General features: G+C 39.4%; 1 protein-coding gene across 1 annotated transcript in view; it reads left to right on the top strand.

Annotated features, from left to right (window-relative positions):
• Positions 1-9: 9 nt before the first annotated feature.
• The window catches only part of PRR16 (proline rich 16), a 186,774-nt gene continuing 166,334 nt past the window's right edge, over positions 10-20,449 (top strand). The window contains exon 1 of the mRNA XM_011224606.3: positions 10-255. Within this exon, the coding sequence (XP_011222908.1) occupies positions 97-255 (159 nt within the window). The 5' untranslated portion in view covers positions 10-96. The remainder of the gene's footprint in view (positions 256-20,449) is intronic.

Below are 20,449 nucleotides of genomic sequence, written 5' to 3'. Positions count from 1 at the left end.
TCGGGGCGGCAGCGGCCGCAGCAGCGCCAGGGACGGGGGCGCGCAGCAGCCTCCGCTCGCCCGCCTGTGCTGACCTGCCTCGCCTGCCCCCAGAGAATGTCAGCCAAGTCCAAGGGGACCCCCTCCTCGTCCTCTCCAGCCGAGGGACCGCCGGCAGCCTCCAAAACCAAGGTGAAGGAACAGATCAAGATCATCGTGGAGGATCTAGAATTGGTCCTGGGCGACCTGAAGGACGTGGCCAAGGAACTTAAGGAGGTGAGAGGCGCGGGGGTGGGGAAGGAGTTCGTCACCTTTCGCCCCCTCGGGGTTCCGGTCCCGTTTTCACTGGGGACCGCCCGATGTCTTAACTCCTAGGAAACTATAAAAAGACACCCGCAGACGGACTTTCTTTGCTCGGACGACTCCTGAGAAGAGTTGTTGCACTTTTTTTTTTTTCTTTTTAATCAGGAAGAATTCAACTAGTGTTTTAATCGATGGACCTGGGATGGTGGGAAGGGCGAACGCGTGCGTGTGCGTGTAATGTCGGGGAAGGGGGCTCCCTGGGGGTGTGTCGACAGAGGAAGAAATGAGCAGCCGGGCTGGAGCGTGCAAAATGCTCCTGTCCTGCCCTCTTGCTCCCCCAGAGTCCTTTGGCAAGTCGCTCCTTGCCTGGCAGTCTCCCCAAGCCGGGGCTGGAGGGGGGCCGGGTTCCGGGCCCTGGGCCAGGCCGGGGAGGGCAGCCCAGGGGAAGCTGGGCTCCGGCTCTTCTCCCCGCCTCTCGAGCGCCGCTGGAAGGAAGGCGACCCAGGCTGCAGGCAGGGGAGCCCGGACTTGGGGATGGAGAGGGGGTCTGGGACTTTCTCACTTTGGCAGTTCCTGAAGCATCCCCTGCTCTGCGAATGCCGCTCCCGGTTAACTCCAGGCCTTCCCGCCACCCCACCTTCTTCCTTGCTCCCATCTTGTAGCCACTTGGCATTGAACCTGGGGAGCGGGGCGCGTCGGTGAGCGCGTTCGTGTGTGTGGTGGGCGTGCAGCAGGGTCTTGCCACTTGCGTCCTGGCTCACGGGAACGGGACTGTTGGGGTTCTTTCCCTCTCCCCCTTCACCGTGATCCTCCGTTCCACTTCTGCCCTCCCACCCCTACCCCTGTGATTGAGATTGAAGGAAGCCGAGGTGGTGTCGGGGTTGAGACTGCGTAAGTCAGGCTGCTGCTCCAGGCGACGGGGGTGGGAGAGGGAGGGCCTCGTGGGAGAGGTGAGGTCTCCCTGAGCCTGCCCCGCCGGCGGCTGGTGGCGTCGCGGAGCTGGTGGCTGAGTCCGAGCCCGCGGTTCCGCTACGGAAGGCTGGCTGGTGCGGTTCTCCGTGAGGGAGTCCGCACCCGCAGTTGTGCGAGAGCGAAGACTGTAACTTCTCAGGTGGTGGCCGCGGCGGGAAGGGAAGGAGTGGGGCGTACTGGAGGTCCAAAATTGTATTCCTGTTTTCTGAGGCCAAGTGGGAGGAGACTGAGGGTGGTTTGGATGTCTGGCCTCTCGAGATCAACCTCCTCTATCCAATTTCCAATCCAAACGTGAGGAAAGAGTCCCCTTGCACCCCCACCTTCCCCAGCTCAACTCCCTTCCTCCCCGATTTCTCATTACCTCTAGGAACTGAGCTCCGCATTTGTTACCGAGTGAAAACCTGTGAAAATGGCCCATTCAGTGGCAGGGTTGGGTTTGCCAGTGGCTCATGCCATTTCTGCAGGTTGTTCCAGACACAGAACGTAATTACCGCTGAGGTCCTGAGAGTGGAGATTGCTACAGATGATAGGTGCAAGGATCTAACTTGTCCGTGTTCGCAGGGCATCCCTGGGATCATTGCTTAACAACTGGTTGACAGATGGCGAGGTTATGCATTGAAATTCCAGTCTAAAGATGCATTTCTTCTTTGTTATTCTTTTATTTGACATCTTTGGCAGGCTGTGTTTTCATCTGAAACATTATGGCGTTTTTAAAAAATGAACAAATTTGGGCATGTTCCCTTTGGCAGAATTGCGCTTTACAGTAGTTGAGGTTTCTATGGTGGGGAGTGTGGGAAACCTACATCAGCAAAGTAATGTGTTTACTGTCTTAGGGAGGAGGCTGAAATTAAGAGAAAGGCAGTCAAAACCCTGCCTCTATGGGCACATACTTCCTTATGTTATGATGTGTCACTCTACTCTCTATCTAGACAGAATAAATAAGGAGGAACTGGAGTCCTGGTTCCGATTTGGCTCATTATCCTGTAGACATTTGGAGACCAGGTAGATCTATGGGGAAACTTTTAACCTCCCTAGGGCTCTTCCTTAGAATCACAGAGAGGTCGTTCAGAAAGTCTGTGGGTCTCTCTGTGTCTCCTTTTATTTGAGTCTTCATAAGGGCAAAAACAAAAACAGGTCATTTATAAAAAGTATGGGGAAGCATAAATAATGTACAACCAAGTAAATGAAAGGATCTATCTTCTAGACAGATCGAGAGATAAAATTTTGACTTCGTGCTTTGGAATCTTTGATTGGCTGCCAGGGCCTGTTTGTGGAAAAATCTTACCCTGAGTGAAATTTATGAATGATAAAAGGTGTGATGGGATTGTTAATTACTTTCCTGAGGCTATTGTCATCCTAGGTTTACACATGGAGTTGTGTCTACTAAGGCTGAATCTCAGAACCCTGGCCTTTTATATAACGTGAATGATAGTTATTTTGAGAACAAATATTTATAGGGCATGTTTAACCTATGACATCTTGCAGTTGTCCAGCATTTATCTTTTTAAGATAGTACTGCACGTGTGATTGAACATGCCTTTGATGTAGCTTTGAATGGAGGAGTAACTTAAAACTTTGCAAAATTGCAAACCTTGTTGGTCTCTATAGATATGACTTGTAAATAGGACTTTCACTCTTCATCAGTTGTTATATTCAATATTCTGGCAGCTTACCATTGGTATGTATTAAACATAAACTGTTATATTTAGAATTCTAAGTCCTTTATTGGCAATGCTGTGTCCTTAGGCCATACTCTATCTTGATATAAATTAGCAGACAGTTCTTATTAACTTGGAGTAGAAATTAGAAATTAAAAAACTGCTTATGACTAGATCACTGTATGAGTCACCATATGGTATTTGTTTTTCTTTTTTGCTTTTTCTCTTCTAAAATGCAATATTCTTTTTTTGAATATTCTATTTTTTTATTTTCGTGTAAATTCTGCACCAACAGTATTGGACCTTTGAGGTTATTTTGAAATTGCTTTTCTTTTTAGAAGTTTTCTGGACTTGAGTCATCTGAAAATTCGGGTACTAGAGTAGATTTGAACATAGTATAGATGCTTGAAACACTTTACTAATTAGAACAAAACTCTGCATTATAATGAGTTTATGATTATTTACTTATCCATTGCTTCATCATACATAATTGAATTATATATTGGAAGACGAGGAACAGCATTTTTGCAAAGTCTAAGGGCAGTTTTATTCTGCCCTCGGCATTCAGTAAAATCCTAAATAACATGACTTTTCAGAAATAATAAGGGTCTTTTGATCTTCTATAGTATAATGAGAAATCCTGAAGTATAATTCAACATATTTATTCAGTGCCTACTATGCACCAAGTACCATATTATCTTTTTGGCTACCAAGATAAGTAAGTTGTACTTTCTGGTCTCAGTGAGCTCAAACAGTAGTTTGGATCCATTTTTCCTGCCTTTGAACACCAGTAGTGTAAAAAAGGCATTATTCCTTTTAGTGGCCACTCTCACTCTGATCTAATAGGCTTGAGAATAAAAAACAGAATTGAGAATAAGAATTAGTGTATGTAGATTTGTACAGTGACATTTGCTATGTCTCCTACTTAGTAGGAGAGTAAGCCTTTGGTGAAGAAAGTAGAGCTTAAAAATGATGGTAAGATAAGAATTTTAAGGAACTTACAATTTATTCAGATTGTCACGATTAACACAGATGGATCTATGCCATATACTTCAGGAGATCACATATCTGAGTCCTACAACTGAATATTGGTGATTTTCATGAAGGATAAGTCCTTTGGGTGGATGAAGAGTCAAAAAGAAAGATTTTAGATCTTTGAGATGTGGATACAATTTGAAGAAGTAGAGAGGAGAAGGAATTAACAGGAAATAACATTATTACATACAATAATAATACAGTATTATTCCATGATGCCTTTTTCTACACATTGAAAAAAATTGTGGTGAAACTCTTGAGTTTTAGGGATGAAATTAGCCGTTACTGGTTTATTAGGTGTGAGTATATCCCCCCCTTTTTTTAGTAAGAAATGTTAAAAAAAAAAAAAAGAGCCATTACTCTTTAAAAATAGTTGTTAAATAATCTGACATCTTTGGATACCAATTTGTTCTTTTATGAAGATCTCACTGGTAAACTGTTTTGCATCAAATGTTGGTGTTAGTATGGTATCACAGATCTTTTTGGTTAGACAGACTGGAATATGTAGTAAAGAGCCTTTGATTTGGAACATTCGTTGCTGCTTTAGCTATATTCTCTTTTAGTTTAGTCTGATTATAACTTTGAACATGTTCGTAGCGTTTCATTTTACAATTTGAAGTAATCAGACTGCTAATAGGTTGAATATATGCATATATTATTTAATTGTTTAATAAATGTAATTTATTAAATTTAAAATATTTTATAAATATGTGTCTGTGTATATATATGTGTGTGTGTATCTATCTATAAAATTATATGTATATATAGAAAATTTATCTATTTGTTGCTAAGTTTTGTGAGTAGATATGTCTCTCATAGAGAGGACCCAGTTAAGAGGAGTTATTCTTTCTGTGCCCTGGGGTGACTCAGTGATTAGACTCCTTAGGTGGGAAGTTATGTCAGTACTGTGCCTGTGGATTGGGAAATGCCCATGATCTTTCTTAGGAGGCCATAAAGGGAAATAAATTAAGCTTAAGTTTAATTTTGAAAATCCCCTAGAAATGATCTGTTTGGGGGCTGATGGAAACAGAAGTGACAGAATTAACAATTACCTGCAAAATATTTTTGTATTTAAATGTTTTCCACTTTTTAAATGGCTTATCCCTATGAACTTCTGTAGTTTATTGCTCTAGGACATTCTACCAAGTATTTTTTGGTGAATAAGTCCATGCATATAAAATTCATTACTAGAACAAATTATAGAGAATAATCTCTGGAGTATTTCCCAAGTTCTGAAGTTGTGAATGAATGAAATTTCACAGTTCAATCAATTGTGGCAATAGCTGTACTTTTAGTACTTTATACGAGAGTCTGCATCCTCAAACTCAAGGATATTTACCAAATGCTAAAATGTTTTTTTATAATTTTTTTCTTGTCTTAAGCACGATGGCTAAGCATGTTACTGGAGGAGCAGAATGATTCTGAGAAAAGAAAGATAACCAATAACAATCTTTCACTGTCTGTGCTTTCAATGCATTAAAACCATTCAAGACTCAGGGAATTAGCTGATAGGAAACTTTTGCAGCCTTAAAGCAATGAATAGATAATGTGGCTCAGCCAATAGGGAAGTAAATAGTAAGACCAATGCAGTAGGTTTCATTGTTACCTGGATTAGGTTTTTTCCACCCTTAGTTCTCTGAGGATCTCAGGTATTTAAATCAAAATGTAGCAAAAGAGAAACGCAAGTTTTAGTGAAACATATTTTCCCAGACAAATTAAACTACAGATCCTTCTATAGATCTAGTTCCTGAAAAATGTCACGGGCAATTTTTGAGAATTAGAGGAGTAAAATTCCAATAGGCTGCTGCTTCAGTTCTGATTGAAATGTGTATAACCAACATGAAGCTAAAAATAAAAGATTAGTAAACAACAAATAGCACTTTTTTCTTCTTAAGAATTTTTTTTAAATTTACTTTATTAAGACTTTATTTTTTTAGAACAGATTTAGGTTAACAAAATTGAAGTGAAGGCACAGAGATTTCCTAAATACCCCCATCTCCACACATGCACTGTGTCCCCCATTATCAACATCCCTCACTAGAGTGGTACATTTATTCCAACTGTTGCATCTACGTTGACACATCATAATCACCCAAAGTCCGTAGTTTGTAATATGGCTCACTCTTGGTGTGGTGTACGTTGTACTGGTTTAGAAAAGTGCATAATGACATGTATCCGTCATCATGGTATCTTACCGGGTATGTTTATTGTCCTAAAAATCCTCCATGCTCTCCTTATTCAATCCTCACCCAAACCCAACCCCGTGGGTACTAGTTTTTTAAAGAACTAATTTCCTTTTTTTTTCTTTCTGATTTCAGAAGTAATATATATGAATATTAGAGAAAGTTTGGAAAAATCTAAAAATTACACATGAGAAAATTAAAATTATCCTGAATGTCCAACAGAAATAGATATGTTAAACATTTTGTTGTTTTTCCCTTCAGTCTTTTTGTATGCATATTTTTAACATAGGTGAAGTCATATAAAATCACGAAATTGTATGCAGGGATATTTTCTCCTTTCTTGAAGAGTATTAGATCGTCATGTAGATCTGTTGTAAGTTCCCCTATTCTTGGACATTCTATTAATTTACAAATTTTTGTGGTTGTAAATATCACTAAAATTTTTAACATAGCTTTGGCAGTAAAAATAGCTAAAAGAGATTTTTACTCTCTGCCAACTACTCATTAAGTATATTTATTTATATTAAATCTTCTAATGCCCAAAACAGACATATGAGAGAGAGAGACTATTGTTATGCCATTTTACAAATAAGAAAACAGAGGCCAGAGAGAAGTCACTTACCCAAGGTCACTTGACTTGTAAGTGAAGTGAGTTTTTGATGCCAGGCATTTTCGTGCTAGAACCCAGGCATTGAGTCACTCAGCTTTGTGACTTTTCCTAGCTTGTTGTTGTTATTGTTTACATTTTCTTAAAGGTCAAGAATGTAAAAGTTTTAAGAGTTTTCGATTCATACTAATAGTCTTCCAGGGAGTTTTCATAAATTTTTACTCCCAGCAACAGTATCTGTTGACACTGTTTTTTTTTTTCTTTAAGTATAATTAACATACAGTGTTATATTAGTGTCAGATGTGCAATATAATTATTCAACAATTCTATACCTTTCTCAATGTTCATCACGATAAATGTACTCTTAATCCCCTTGGTCTATTTCATCCATCCCTCCACTGTCCTCCCCTCTGATAACCACCAGTTCTCTGTATTGAAAGTCTGTTCTTTTGTTTGTCTCTTTTATTTATTTTCTTTGTTCATTTCTTTTATTTCTTAAATTCCACATGTGAGTGAAATCCTATGGTATTTGTCTTTCTGTAACTTGACTTATTTCGCTTAGCATCATACTCTCTAGCTCCATCCAGGTCATTGCAAATGGCAAGATTTCATTCTTCTTACGGCTGAGTAATATTCCATTGCACATATATGCCACATCTTCTTTATCCATTCATATACCAGACACTGTTTATTAAATTTTATGTGAAGCTAATAATCTTCTTAATTTTGTTTTGTAGTTTGTTATTGTTTTGTGGTAACATTGTTTTCGTGGGTTGCACTCAATTTTGCACTCACTTTGGGCATCAGTCTCAAGGAAGAATTAATAGTGAGTCAATTAGACCTTGAAATTTGCATTGTCCAAATAAATAGGTGCTACAGGATTACTTTTGGCCTATTTAATATTCAAGAAAATGTTAATAAGAATATTACTTAGTTTTTTTATATTATGGCAGCAAATAAAGGAGCAACTTTTTTATGGGTGCTTGCTGATATCTAGTATTGTGTACACCTGATTCAAATGAATTTAAAAGAATTTGGGAAACTTATTTTCTTTTGATGTTACCAAATGTCTCGGAAGGGGGGTAGTATCCCTAAGGTTTTTGAGATGTTCGGGATTGTAGCTTTCTGCGATGACTGATGAAGAGAAAAGCTTGCTGAACTCTCTACCAGACACAAACTTACTGAGCTCACTAACAAGGTCATGTGTATCCTTATAATTAGATTTCTCATGTTGATTTTAGTGATAGCAACTGTCAGGCACCCCCCTCTTCCCATGTACATAAGGGATACAAGAAACAGCCTTTTTCCAAAATCTTTGTTTTTCCAGCATAATACGGATAGAAATGTTTTCATCACATGCAGAGTTAGTTCTTTAGGATGAACTGCTTTAGACTAAAATTTCCCATGAGACCTGAGAACCCAAAGCAAGCACTTCTTGGGCTCCAAGTAAGAGCCAGAAAGTAACATGAATTAAAAGGAGGTAATGGACATATCTAAGCAATGTCCAGGCAAGGCAGGCTCACGGGGTGTCCTGTCAACTCAGGACACATATTGCCTTATTTGCTGTATAAGCTATTTTTGTTTTTGAGGATGGAAAGACATGCAGATTTCCAAAGGAATTCAGTTTTTAGACCTCACTTTAGGTAAAAACGTTACCGTTGTTAAGACAAAACTTTCATTTATGGTCTTTGTCTTCCCCCCTGCTTTGCAAATGCTATTTCACGTTGGTGTTTGGGTTAAATGTTTACTTGTGGAATAATTGAGGGGAGGCACATTACATACCTGTGCCCAATGAGTCAGTTATTATGGTGCTTGGCACACTATAAATAGATTCTCAGCAACAGATAATATATGCCATACTTGCTTGGAGAAAGCACATTTGATGATTTCCAACAGATTTTCTTCTCTAGTACTACATGAAAGTGAACAGATATGTTGGCATTTCTTTGCCTTTTGCCTAGTATCAAATCTTATGCTAAAGTTTCCAACTATGTTCATCCTGCAGAAAAATACCAAGTTAAATATATATAATTTGATATATATATGTATCATTTGAGATTATATATATATCCCAAATCAATTACCTCCTAGCAGCAATGGTTCTTAATTTTTTCCTCCATATCACAGAGCCCTTTGAACGTTTGACAAAATCATGGATATTTCTCCTAGAACAAAAGCTCATATGGAAATAAGGTTTTGCAAATACTGAGAGAACCCTGGGGAGGTGAGAATAACTCAGGTGAAGAGGAAAAAGCAAATGGCTGCTTGTGTGTTTTGTTTTTGTTTTTAATTTTCCGGTAGTTATTTGAAACCCAGCTCCATAGTATTCACGATCAAAAGTCGTGCCTCTACAAAAAGGAAAAAGAGAGGGGCGCCTGGGCGGCTCAGTCTGTTCAACATCCGACTTTTGGTTTAGGCTCAGGTCATGATCTCAGGGTCATGAGATGGAGCCCTGTGTCCAGCTCCACGTGCTGGGTTGGAGCTGCTTGAGATTCTCTGTCTCCCTCTGCCCTTCCCCCCTCTAAAAAAAAGAAAAAAACAGGAAGGAAAAAAAGAAATACTGATGGCTGTAATTTGATGGCTTTTGTGCTGCGGGTGGGGCCCAGTGGGTAGCTCATCAGCAGTTTCCTTCTGATAACACACACACACACACACACACACATACACACACACTTTACTACTGTCCCCAGACTATAGAATGCTAGTGTGTCTAAAGGTTAACTCTCACCTTTTTTTTTAAATGGTAAGTGCTAGACTATGTCATCCATAGGACAAAATGTTTTCAGAGCTTATTGTAAATTAAGCATATGCCTTTTCTTAAAATTCCCAGAACAGCATTTTTCCTTGTTTGCTTGCACACTTTCCTGTGTGATATGAATTCATGAAATAAGAAAGATTTAGTGAATTCTTGGTACGTGTAGGACGCTGTGCTGAAGACCATAAAGGATACAATCCAAGAGCCTGGCCCTGAAGAAAGTCATGGCTTGTTGGGAGCCCCCTCTATGGGGGTGATAGAAGACTCTAAAGCAATGTGGAATGTGCAAAGGGCCATCATGTTACCCCAAGAATGCAAATATGGGAGGGAAATTCATGTAGCTTTCCATTTTAATTGATTTCTCTGTGCTTAGGAAACTTGCTTAGCAATAACTCCTGTAATGATACATCTGAGGAATGTGAAGGCAGACCTTTGAAACTCACACATTTCTTGCTTTATTATTCCACATTAGAACATTATTCTTAGGTATGATGTTAACATACGATGAAAACACTTACTGCCAACACCAGAAGTTACTTTTGTGAGACAAGTCTCTCCCAGCGTTCTCTGTTGCCCAAGAAATGCGGATGCAGTTGACGACCATCGGCAACAAGTTCTTGTTCTCTTTAAAATTTGTTCAAATACAACATTAATGTTTTACATACATTGTGACAACCAAGCTTTTGTCCGTATATGATTTCTACATTTTAATTTAATTTCAGTAAGGCTGCTAAAAACCGTGACAATCGCTGAAAAAGATATCTAGGCTACTATTTCTTTTTTACTTTTCTTTTTTTTTTCTTTTTTTTAAATTTGTTTTTTAAAGATTTTATTTATTTATTTATTTATTTATTTATTTATTTATTTATTTGACAGAGATAGAAACAGCCAGCGAGAGAGGGAACACAAGCAGGGGGGAGTGGGAGAGGAAGAAGCAGGCTCACAGCAGCAGAGCCTGATGTGGGGCTCGAACCCATAACGCCGGGATCACGCCCTGAGCCGAAGGCAGACGCTTAACCGCTGTGCCACCCAGGCGCCCCTCTTTTTTACTTTTCATGACAGTGATGAAACTTACCTACTTGAAAGCTAACTTGAAATCTTAAAGCTCACATAACAATGATAAGTTTGTATCCAGTTGTTACGTAGAATAAAGTGTAAGTTTGATTATTCCTTGATTGGATAGCTGGATGTTTCTGACAAATATTTAGAATTACTTTTTTTTTTCTTAGTAATAGAAAAATTTTGAGGCTGTGTCGCACAATAGGGTGACAGCGTGTGAGGGGGGCAGGTTCTCAGCCAGGCTAGTTCGATTCGTATTGCTCTGCTGTGCAATATTGGACATATTTCTTAACCCCTCTCTGACTTCATTTCTCCTTTAAAATGGCAATGATAATGATAATTCTACTTCCATTGTAGACTAGTTATAGAGAACCAAAGACTAACCATATGTAAAGCACTTAAAACAGTTCCCATGAATAGAGTAAGCACTTTTATGTGTCTATAATTATTGCTATTGTTCTTTGAATTTGTCTGAGCCTCTTTATTCATTGACTCAACAAATAATTGTTCGGAGCCTACTGTATGCCAGGCACTTTCCTAGTTGCTGGGCGTATAGTGACTAACAAAATTCCCTCATGGATCTTACACAGTAGGTGGAGAGGACCTGAGAAAGATAGACCAACATAATAATTGTCAAGTTATGTCAAAGCCTAGAAAGTGCTAGAACACAATAGAAGATTATAATGGGGAACTCAGTCACAGGGAGGAGGAGCAATTGTCAATAGGATGGTCCAGATTATAAGCCTGGCTGAAAAAGAGGCATGGTGATGTCAAAGGAAGAGCCTAAAGGTGAAGGAGTGTCCTGTACGGATGTCTAGGAGAGCACTTCTCCAGGTAGGAGGAACAGCAGTGTCCCGCGTGTTTGTAGAAGAGCCAGGAGGCCAGTGTGGCAGGAGTGGATGAGCAGGGGTCCGGGGGGCATAGGGCAACATGTCTAAGGATTATAACTCCTAGAGTAAGATGGGGGCTTTGCAGGGCACCTGGTGGCTTAGTGGGTTAAGCATCTGCCTTTGGCTCAGGTCATGATCTCAGGGTCCTGGGTTTGAGTCCTGCATTGGGGATCCTGCTTCTCCCTCTGCCTCTGCCCCTCTCTCCGTTCATGTTCACGCTTACTCTCTCTCTCAAGATAAATAAATTCAAAAAAAAATTATAAAAAAAGATGGGGTCTTCGCAGTTTTGAGCAGAGGAGTGATTGGATCCTATCTATTTCCATCTTTTCCTCTCTACATTTCATCTCCAGTTGGGGCTTTCTCAAAAACGGCTCTTTGGGCAGAAAATTCTCTGTTGTTGAAGGCTGTCCTCTGCACCGTGGGATCATCAGCAGCATGCCTGGTCTCTCCTAACTAGATGCTGGGAGCCACCCAAAATGTCGGTGTGAGAACTAAAAATGTCTTTAGACGTTGCCAGATGTCCCCTGGGAGAGAGGGGACTCATTATGGTCATGAACCATTGCTCTATGTTACTTAATATTGCTGTCTTCACCCCCAGTTTAACTTATTTGTGCTTTTATTTGCTGTTTATCCAGCAAGCATTAGGATTTTATGTTTCTTTTCTATCTTGTATTCTCTCTTTAAACAAACCATTATTTGTGGTTTTTCCCCCACATTTAGCCGATTCTAGGAATTTCTGTTCACCGAACCTACTTTTAAAAGGCACCTTCTCATTTCCACTCAGCACTTACCCCATCTCCGTTTCCATTTTTCACAATGAAAAATGAAACTGACACATTTCAAGGAATTTAAGTGCAGGTCTGTTGTATAGTTTGGGGAAAAGAAGGGAGACTCAGAAGGGACAATGGCAGTGGCCGCGGCTAAGTGATCGTGTTCTTGCCACTCATGGTTCCCAAGCGAGGTGAGTGGCAACCTTGCCTGGAAGGAAGGGGCTCTTCATCTCACCTGCCAATCTGTCTTAGCCTCCTCCTGCATCTTCCGTGTTTGTAGAGATAGGAGAGGTTCAAATGGTGTCTCAGCTCTGGGGTACGGCACAAGCTCTAAAAGAAATGTGGTGATGGTGATGATGATGAACATGACTGACATCTGTGCATGAGCCAGGAGCTGTTCTAACTCATGGGATTGCCCCCAGTAGTTAGCCTGTGAGGTTATCAGGTTATTATGAGCTTGCTCTCTATATGGGGAAGCTAAGACAGAGAGGGTCGCTTATATGGAGGGCACGTGGTGGAGCTGGACTTTGGATATTTCTCCCTGTAAGCAGTGGTCAGTAATCAGCTTCCCCAGTTCCCAGCAGCAATATAGTTGCCCTCCTGTTTTCTTGGTTTTTAACTTCAGCATCCTCTGTTTTTCTTCTCCCTCCTCCTCTCCTTTCTCTACTTCATCTGTCACTTTCCCCTTTCTTGTTTTCTCCTTCTTTCTCCCCTCTTCCTGTCTTCCACGTTTTTTGTTCTCCTCTTTTTCCTTTTGCTTTCTTATCAGATTCTTTGATATGCCCCAATATCATCATCTTCAGTCACTCAGCAATTTTCTTTATAAGCGCCTACTCTCAGCGAGGCAATGGAAATAAAATAGTGAGCAACACGAGCATGGCCCCTCCCATTGGGAACTGCAGGCTAGTGTGGGGACATCGTTCAAATGCAGGCAGAAGTAATACTTATGAAGGAGCATTAAGGATTCAGAAAGCAAAGTGCACGAAGCAACAAGAGCGTAATGTCACTGATAAGTCTTGCATATTCTTGCTAAACAGGGGATTTCAGATTGGCTGCCTTCTCCCTTCCCACTGCCACCTCCATAATCCCTTTGCCTTAAACTTCATGGATGTTGTTTTAATACCCCTACAGCTAATCTTTCTCCTTTGTTCTCTGCGGATTCATTCTCTAAACACAGCCAGATTAATCTTCTTAATGCACTGCTTTCTTGGGGCCACCCCCCTGCTTCAAAGATCATATACTATCCTCCTGATACGTAAAATGTCAAGTGAACAAACCCAGCCTCCCAGCTTACATCCGGAGTCCCATTTTTCCTCTTTGACTTTATCTTTGTTTTCCCTTCCGTGAGCAACCCAGAGACCATCCCTGACAATCTTGACACCCTCTCAATTTTTTATCCCCACTTGCATTCTGTAGCCCTCATGTTTCTCCTCCCTGTACCTCTGCTTTGCCTTTGCCTCTGTTGCTTAACAACTGTTTCTTACTTGTGCCTCCTTAAAGACATCTAGTATCCTTCCTGTGTTAGCTGCTAACCATGTCATCTTCAGTAAAAACATTTTTAAAGTCTCATTCTTATTATCCGATGAGGAATTTGAACATGATCCATTTCCCAATAATACGTCTTAAAGGTGCTAAGGGCTGAGAGTCAGTCATTCTGCATATGCGGGAGAGCCTGTCCTCTACTGTCTACTCAAGGAAATCACTGACAATCCTCCCCGTCTCTTCTCTACCTTCAGTTTTTCACTCTGGTCCAGATGAAGCCCATCAGCAGAGAAATGAAAATAAAGATAACAGCAAAATCCTCTCTTGACCCCACTTCACCTGAAAATTACCATCCTGCTTACTAGCTCTCCTCTACAAAACCCTGAAGAGTCTTCTCTACTGCTATTGCCTATTACCTATTCTTTTCTAAACCCACTCTGGTCAGAACATATGGTCTAACCCCTGGAACATACGTGCCTCTATCTGTGACTCCTTATTTAATCGTAGTTGATTTTAAGACCTCATTTTATTTAATCTCTTGGCAGCATTTGAGCGTCCCTAATAATCTTTCTTCACCTGGCTTGAAGAATACTATGTTTTTCTCACCTGATTTTTCTTTCTCTTTGACCCTTACTCACTCCTCCTTTCAGATGTCTGAACTCAAATTTTGATCCTCTTTTGAAAAAAAAAATATTTACCCTCTTCTTCTTGGTGTTCATGTTCAGTTTTGTGGTTAAATTCCACAAATAGGTCCATGACTTCCAGATCTGTATCATCAGCCCAGACATTTCTTCTGAGGGACACATCTCACATTTGGCTGTCGGAAAGACCTCTTCCATTTACCATGTCCAAGATCCCTGATCTCCTTCCTCCCTCAAAACCTAATAACTTGTAGTCTTTCCCACGTCAGTGGATGGTGTTTCCATCCTCCCACACCTTGGAGTCCATTAATTTCCTATGCTCTCATGCATTGTCTACAGTTCATTGAAAAGTCTAGTCAGTTCTGTCTTTAAAATGTTTCCAGAATCTGACCGATTCTTCTTGCCTGCTGCCCCCCTTGTCCAAGCCAACATCCCTTCTCCTTTGGATTGCCACAGTAGACTTCCTGACTGTTCTTCTCTTTTGCCACCTTCAGCCCTTTTCCCTCTTCCGGTCAGGGTCAAGCTAGATCACATCACTCTCCTCAAATCCCCTTAGTGACTTCCCATTTCAGAGTCACAGAGCATACAGTGGTTCTGAGGCTCACAGCATTTCCTTCCTCGCCTGTTACCACTCCCCCTTCCTTTTTTTGCTGCTTTCTTTCTGACTCTTCTTGCTTGGGCTGCAGTAATATAACTGCTGCAGGGACGAATGTGCCATGCACATTTTCACGGCCTGCTCCACTTCTGCACTGGCCCTTTCACCTCTTTCAGGATTTACTCCATTGTCACTCTACCACGGCCCCTTCTGGCAACTCCGTCTGTGTTTATATGGTCTCACATTCTCTATCCTTCTTTCCCTGTTAAGCCTTTTCTCCTTTTCTTAATACTTAGCAGCGTCTGTCATACTGAACAGTTTATTTCTGGTGTTTATTATTTGCTTGTTCCCACCTATAGAATGTCAGCGTCTGGAGGTCCGTGACCTTCATTTTATTCCCTTGAGCATCTCAAGTTCCTAGAGGAGTAGTTGTCATGTGAGATGGGCTCATTAAACAAATCAATGAATGACTGGATCTCTTCCAACTCTTGTTCCATCAACGTTCTCAAGGGTCAAATGATCACCTTTACTTTCTACTGCATATCTACTAGTTACAGAGAAGGAGCATAAAGTAGATGCTTATTAAACACTTTCTACATGGATTTTTCAATCTTCCTATTACACGTGCTTTTAGCGAGTAGGTTGCCTGGAGGAGGGCTTGTTCCTCCTACTTTGATTTCATTATCTACTTATCTTCATTAAATGCATTTCATTAAACTCGGTCCCTATTCTTATTCTTTGAAGTGAATGAAGGCTCTCTCTGTAATAGCTGGTACATTGAATGCTCACTGTGTGGGAGGTAGAGTGTTTAAAAAATACTAATTCATTAAGTCCTCATGTTTCTGATCCCCCAGCCATTGGTTCCCATGTTATCCCTCCCATACAGAAATTCTGGAGACAGCTTGTCTATATAAACCCTAAATGGAGTATAACCTCAGGGCTTCACCTTGAGACAAAAGTCTGGCTCTGATTTGAAAGCGCCCGTTATTCCCTTAGGCTCAGGCATGTCATTTTAAACTCTTCAAAGCACTTAAGGTATAATTCTGCTCTCTTCTAATAGAATATATAGACTAAAATAAGGAAAATGTATGTCTACTTTTAAATGCATTCACTTTGTTTTGCTACTTCTTGACTATTGTGTATCTTACTTGCCAATAGGCATTAAAAATTTTAAATAACTGGAAAATGATATATAAAAAGGGATGCTGGATACCGTTTAAAATGTTTTAATCATTCCACTGTGTCCATAAGAAGTAAGCAAGCAGTTTGTTGCAAAGACCCCATATCATGTAAAGCACCGAAGAACTAGGTAATATCAGTATTTGGCTTCCTTTTCTTTTATATACTCCCTCTAGTGTTCAAAAATATGAGTACTTAAAATTAGCCTATTGAGATACTAAAGAAAAGACATTCGTGTAGACAGAGGGCCTCTTTAACCTGATGTTGTTATGATGATGATGATGTTGTTGCTCAGGAGATAATATTGTCTGGTTACTGAACTTTCGACTTACTCTATGAAAAACATATTCTCTTTTCCCCTTTTCCTGCAGGGATCTGGTCATATCTCTCTATGTGTATGCATACTTTTAATCTTCAGTAAGGGAGAATATTGGAGTTCTTGGCTTCTGCCTTTTTTTTTTTTTTTAAGATTCTGTTTATTTATTTGAGAGAGAGAGTGAGTGTGTGTGGGGTGGGGCAGAGGGAGAGAATCTCAGGCAGACTCCCTGCTGAGTGTGGAGCCTGACGCAGGGCTCATCCCAGGACCCTGAGATCATGACCTGAGCTGAAATCAAGAGTCGGACACTTAATGGACTGAGCCACGCAGGCGCCCCTTAGCTTCTGTCTTTAAAGACAATACCATATTATAAATTCTTCTTCACTTTTAAAACTGAAAGGTAGATTTTAAGTTGGGCAATTTGGTTATGAACAGAAACATTTTCACGTGCTAAATATATACAAAGTGAAAAAAAAACTGTATGAACTAGAGAAATGTGTTTGAACATAGAAGTTGAAATATTTAAATAATTGACGTCATCGTTCCTTGATATATTGAAACATTATTTAAATGTGTTGGTTTCAAGCTACCTTAAGAAATAACCAAGACATCACTAAGAGTAACAAATAAGTAAAAAGAAATAATATATACTATTGTCATTTAATTCAGAGTATTAATAATTGCTTGGCGTATAATAGAAAAGGAGATAGCTTCCAATCATAAAGTTAAATAATTATTACTATTTATCAATTTTTAAAAATCAGACTATTGTTCAAAGTTAATTTTTCCCAACATCATATAATTATGTTACTTATATTTAATTAATGCCCCGCAGTCTTTAAACTACTTTTATGCTCACTGTTTCAGTTGCTCTTCATCTTATGACATAAAAAAAATAGAAAGATTGAATTACTTGTAATGACTCTCTGAGATACTTTTTTTTATAATAATATTTTTTATTATATTATGTTAGTCACCATACAGTACATCCTCAGTTTTTGATGTAAAGTTCCATGATTCATCACTTGCACATAACACCCACTGCACCATGCAATACGTGCCCTCCTCAATACCCATCACCAGCCTATCCCACTCCCCCTGCCCGGAAGCCCTCAATTTGTTTCCCAGAGTCCACAGTCTCTCATGGTTCATTCCCCCTTCTGTTTACCCACCCTTTCTTCTTCCCTTTCTTCTCCTACCGATCTTCCAACTTCTTATGTTCCATAAATGAGTGAAATTATGATATATTATATGACAATTATATGATAATTGTCTTTCTCTGCTTGACTCATTCTGCTTAGCATTATCTCCTCCAGTCCCGTCCATGTTGCAGCAAATGTTGAGAAATCATTCTTTTTGATAGCTGAGTAATATTCCATTGTATATATGGACCACATCTTCTTAATCCAGTCATCTGTTGAAGGGGCATCTCGGCTCCTTCCATGATTTGGCTATTGTGGACAATGCAGCTATGAACATTGGGGTGCATATGGCCCTTCTCTTTACTACGTCTGTATCTTTGGGGTAAACACCCAGTAGTGCAATGGCTGGATCATAGGGTAGCTCAATTTTTAACTTTTTAAGGGACCTCCACACTGTTTTCCAAAGTGGCTGTACCATTGCATTACCACCAACAATATAGAGGAGGGATCCCCTTTCTCCACATCCTCTCCAACAATTGTTGTTTCTTGCCTTGTCTATCTTTGCCATTCTAACTGGCGTAAGGTGGTATCTCAGTGTGGTTTTGATTTGAATTTCCCTGATGGCTAATGATTTTGAACATTTTTTCATGTGTCTGTTAGCCATTTGTATGTCTTCATTGGAAAAGTGTCTGTTCATATCTTCTGCCCATTTTATGATTTGTTTATTTGTTTCTCGTGTATTGAGTTTGAGAAGTTCTTTGTAGATCTTGGATACCAGTCCTTTATCTGTGGTGTCCTTTGCAAATATATTCTCCCATTCCGTGGGCTGTCTCTTAGTTTTTTTGACTGTTTCCTTGGCTGTGCAGAAGCTCTTTATCCTGATAAAGTCCCATAAGTTCATTTTATCTTTTATTTCTCTTGCCTTTGGAGATGTGTCGTGAAAAAGGTTGCTCTGGCCGATGTCATAGAAGTTGTTGCCTATGTTCTCCTCTAGAATTTTGATGGATTCCTGTCACGTCGAGGTCTTTCATCCATTTGGAGTTTATCTTTGTGTATGGTGTGAGAGTGGTCAAGTTTCATTCTTTTGCATGTAGCTGTCCAATTTTCCCAGCACCATTTATTGAAGAGACTGTCTTTTCTATATACTCTGTGGAATTTCTATTCAGTACTTAAACCTTATTCATAACAGGCTACCTTGTATACCTTTGGGGACTTAAATTTTTTTGAATAAGGGGAATAATATGGCACAACACACCTCTTTGGGGTTGTTGCACTGCAGACAGTGTGCCCTATCTACTTCCGGAAGTCACTAATGTTCGTAATGTCTAATGAATTCACTTAGCCAATAACACTTCTAGAGTATTTTTGATGGGGGTGGGGGGAGGGATAGTTATCGAAGAACCACCCAAATTCTTACTCATAATGCCTTTCTTTTTGTCATTCTACTAAAAAGTGGTCAAATCTTGTATATTGATAATTTATTATTACTTAACAGAGTAAACTCCTTTTTTGTCATATTGAGCTCCTTCTTAGATTTAAAATGTTTCTCATATGATATTTTTATTAGTTCCTGATCACGTGTCTTCTTCAGGAAAATTGGTAAAGAAAAAGAGATTTACTGAAAAATCACTGATAACCTGGACAGAGTTGCAGAGAGAAAGGAAAAACAGAACAAGGGCTATCATTGAATGGAAAATGTAACAATAAGCTCACGTTGTTTAGAGCTAGGTCACTATTGTTATAATGTTTAGTGAATGTAAAGGTAGGCTATTATTTACTAAGTTGACATAACGTGGTAATTGTTTTAAATTAATGAGGAAACATAAACCAACTGAGTACTTTTTAGTTATCAACTTTGCTCTCATTTGCAATTATAATATAGAATTGTCTTATTTTACTCTATTACCAACAGTAAATGTATGAGGAGTGATTGAATTCATGTCTTCAAAAGTCCTCCTCTATGCTGTCATGTATGGTACTCCTCAATTTGGCATTGACCTCAAGTACTTTCAGACCATAAAGTACATGGCAGACAGCATTTGGCTGACTCACTTCCCTTTGATATAAAACACACTTTACCAGCATCTCAAACTCTGTCATTACAGATACTGCTTCCATATTAGTGTAGGAGAAGTGTTTAGTACACATGTATGCATTATAAAATTCTGTAGGAAGTCTTTGAGACGTTCTTTGGTTTTTAAGAGTAAAGATAAAAATAATAATACATTAATATTGTTCCTATAAATTATAGACAGTATATTACTTTGATAATACAGGTGGGGGGATGCATTAACATGGTATTAGAAGTGAGATATTTCTTTAAATTTCAGAAAAAAGCTTTTCCATGGCAGTTTTGCTTCAGTGAACAGAATTTGGCTAGTGATAAAGAGAGGTTTAAATTTATGGAATTCAGTGAAATTTATTTCAGTTTGCCTAGAATATTTCTTTTCCAAAATAAATTTTGAAATAGTTTAATGAGTATATTCAAATAGGTTTCCATTACTGACAAGAACCAAGAAATATCCATATTTGATTTAATATCTGATCTGTCATTCTAACAAAAAGTGAGTAATGGCTCATTTTTTTTGTTACCATAACTGCTGTAATTTTAATGTATTTTAAAATGAAATTTAGCAGGGGAATGGAAATTACAGATATAATTATCTAATAAGAAAATTGCCATCCTTTTCTTAATGAGCATATTCCCCACTGGGCATTTTCTTCCTTTCAATCTGATGTATGTTGTAGGAGAGCAAGGACCTTGTGTGTATTTTATGTTATTTTACCCTCTTAGTTTAGAGCAGTGCCTATCACATAGTAGCCTAGCAAGTATATTTAATGAATATCTCTGAAAGTAAATGTACCATTTGTGTCTTGACAAGT

This window comes from Ailuropoda melanoleuca, chromosome 3, assembly GCF_002007445.2.
Source record: "Ailuropoda melanoleuca isolate Jingjing chromosome 3, ASM200744v2, whole genome shotgun sequence".
Classification (NCBI taxonomy): domain Eukaryota; kingdom Metazoa; phylum Chordata; class Mammalia; order Carnivora; family Ursidae; genus Ailuropoda; species Ailuropoda melanoleuca.
This window is presented reverse-complemented; position numbering and strand designations above follow the sequence as displayed.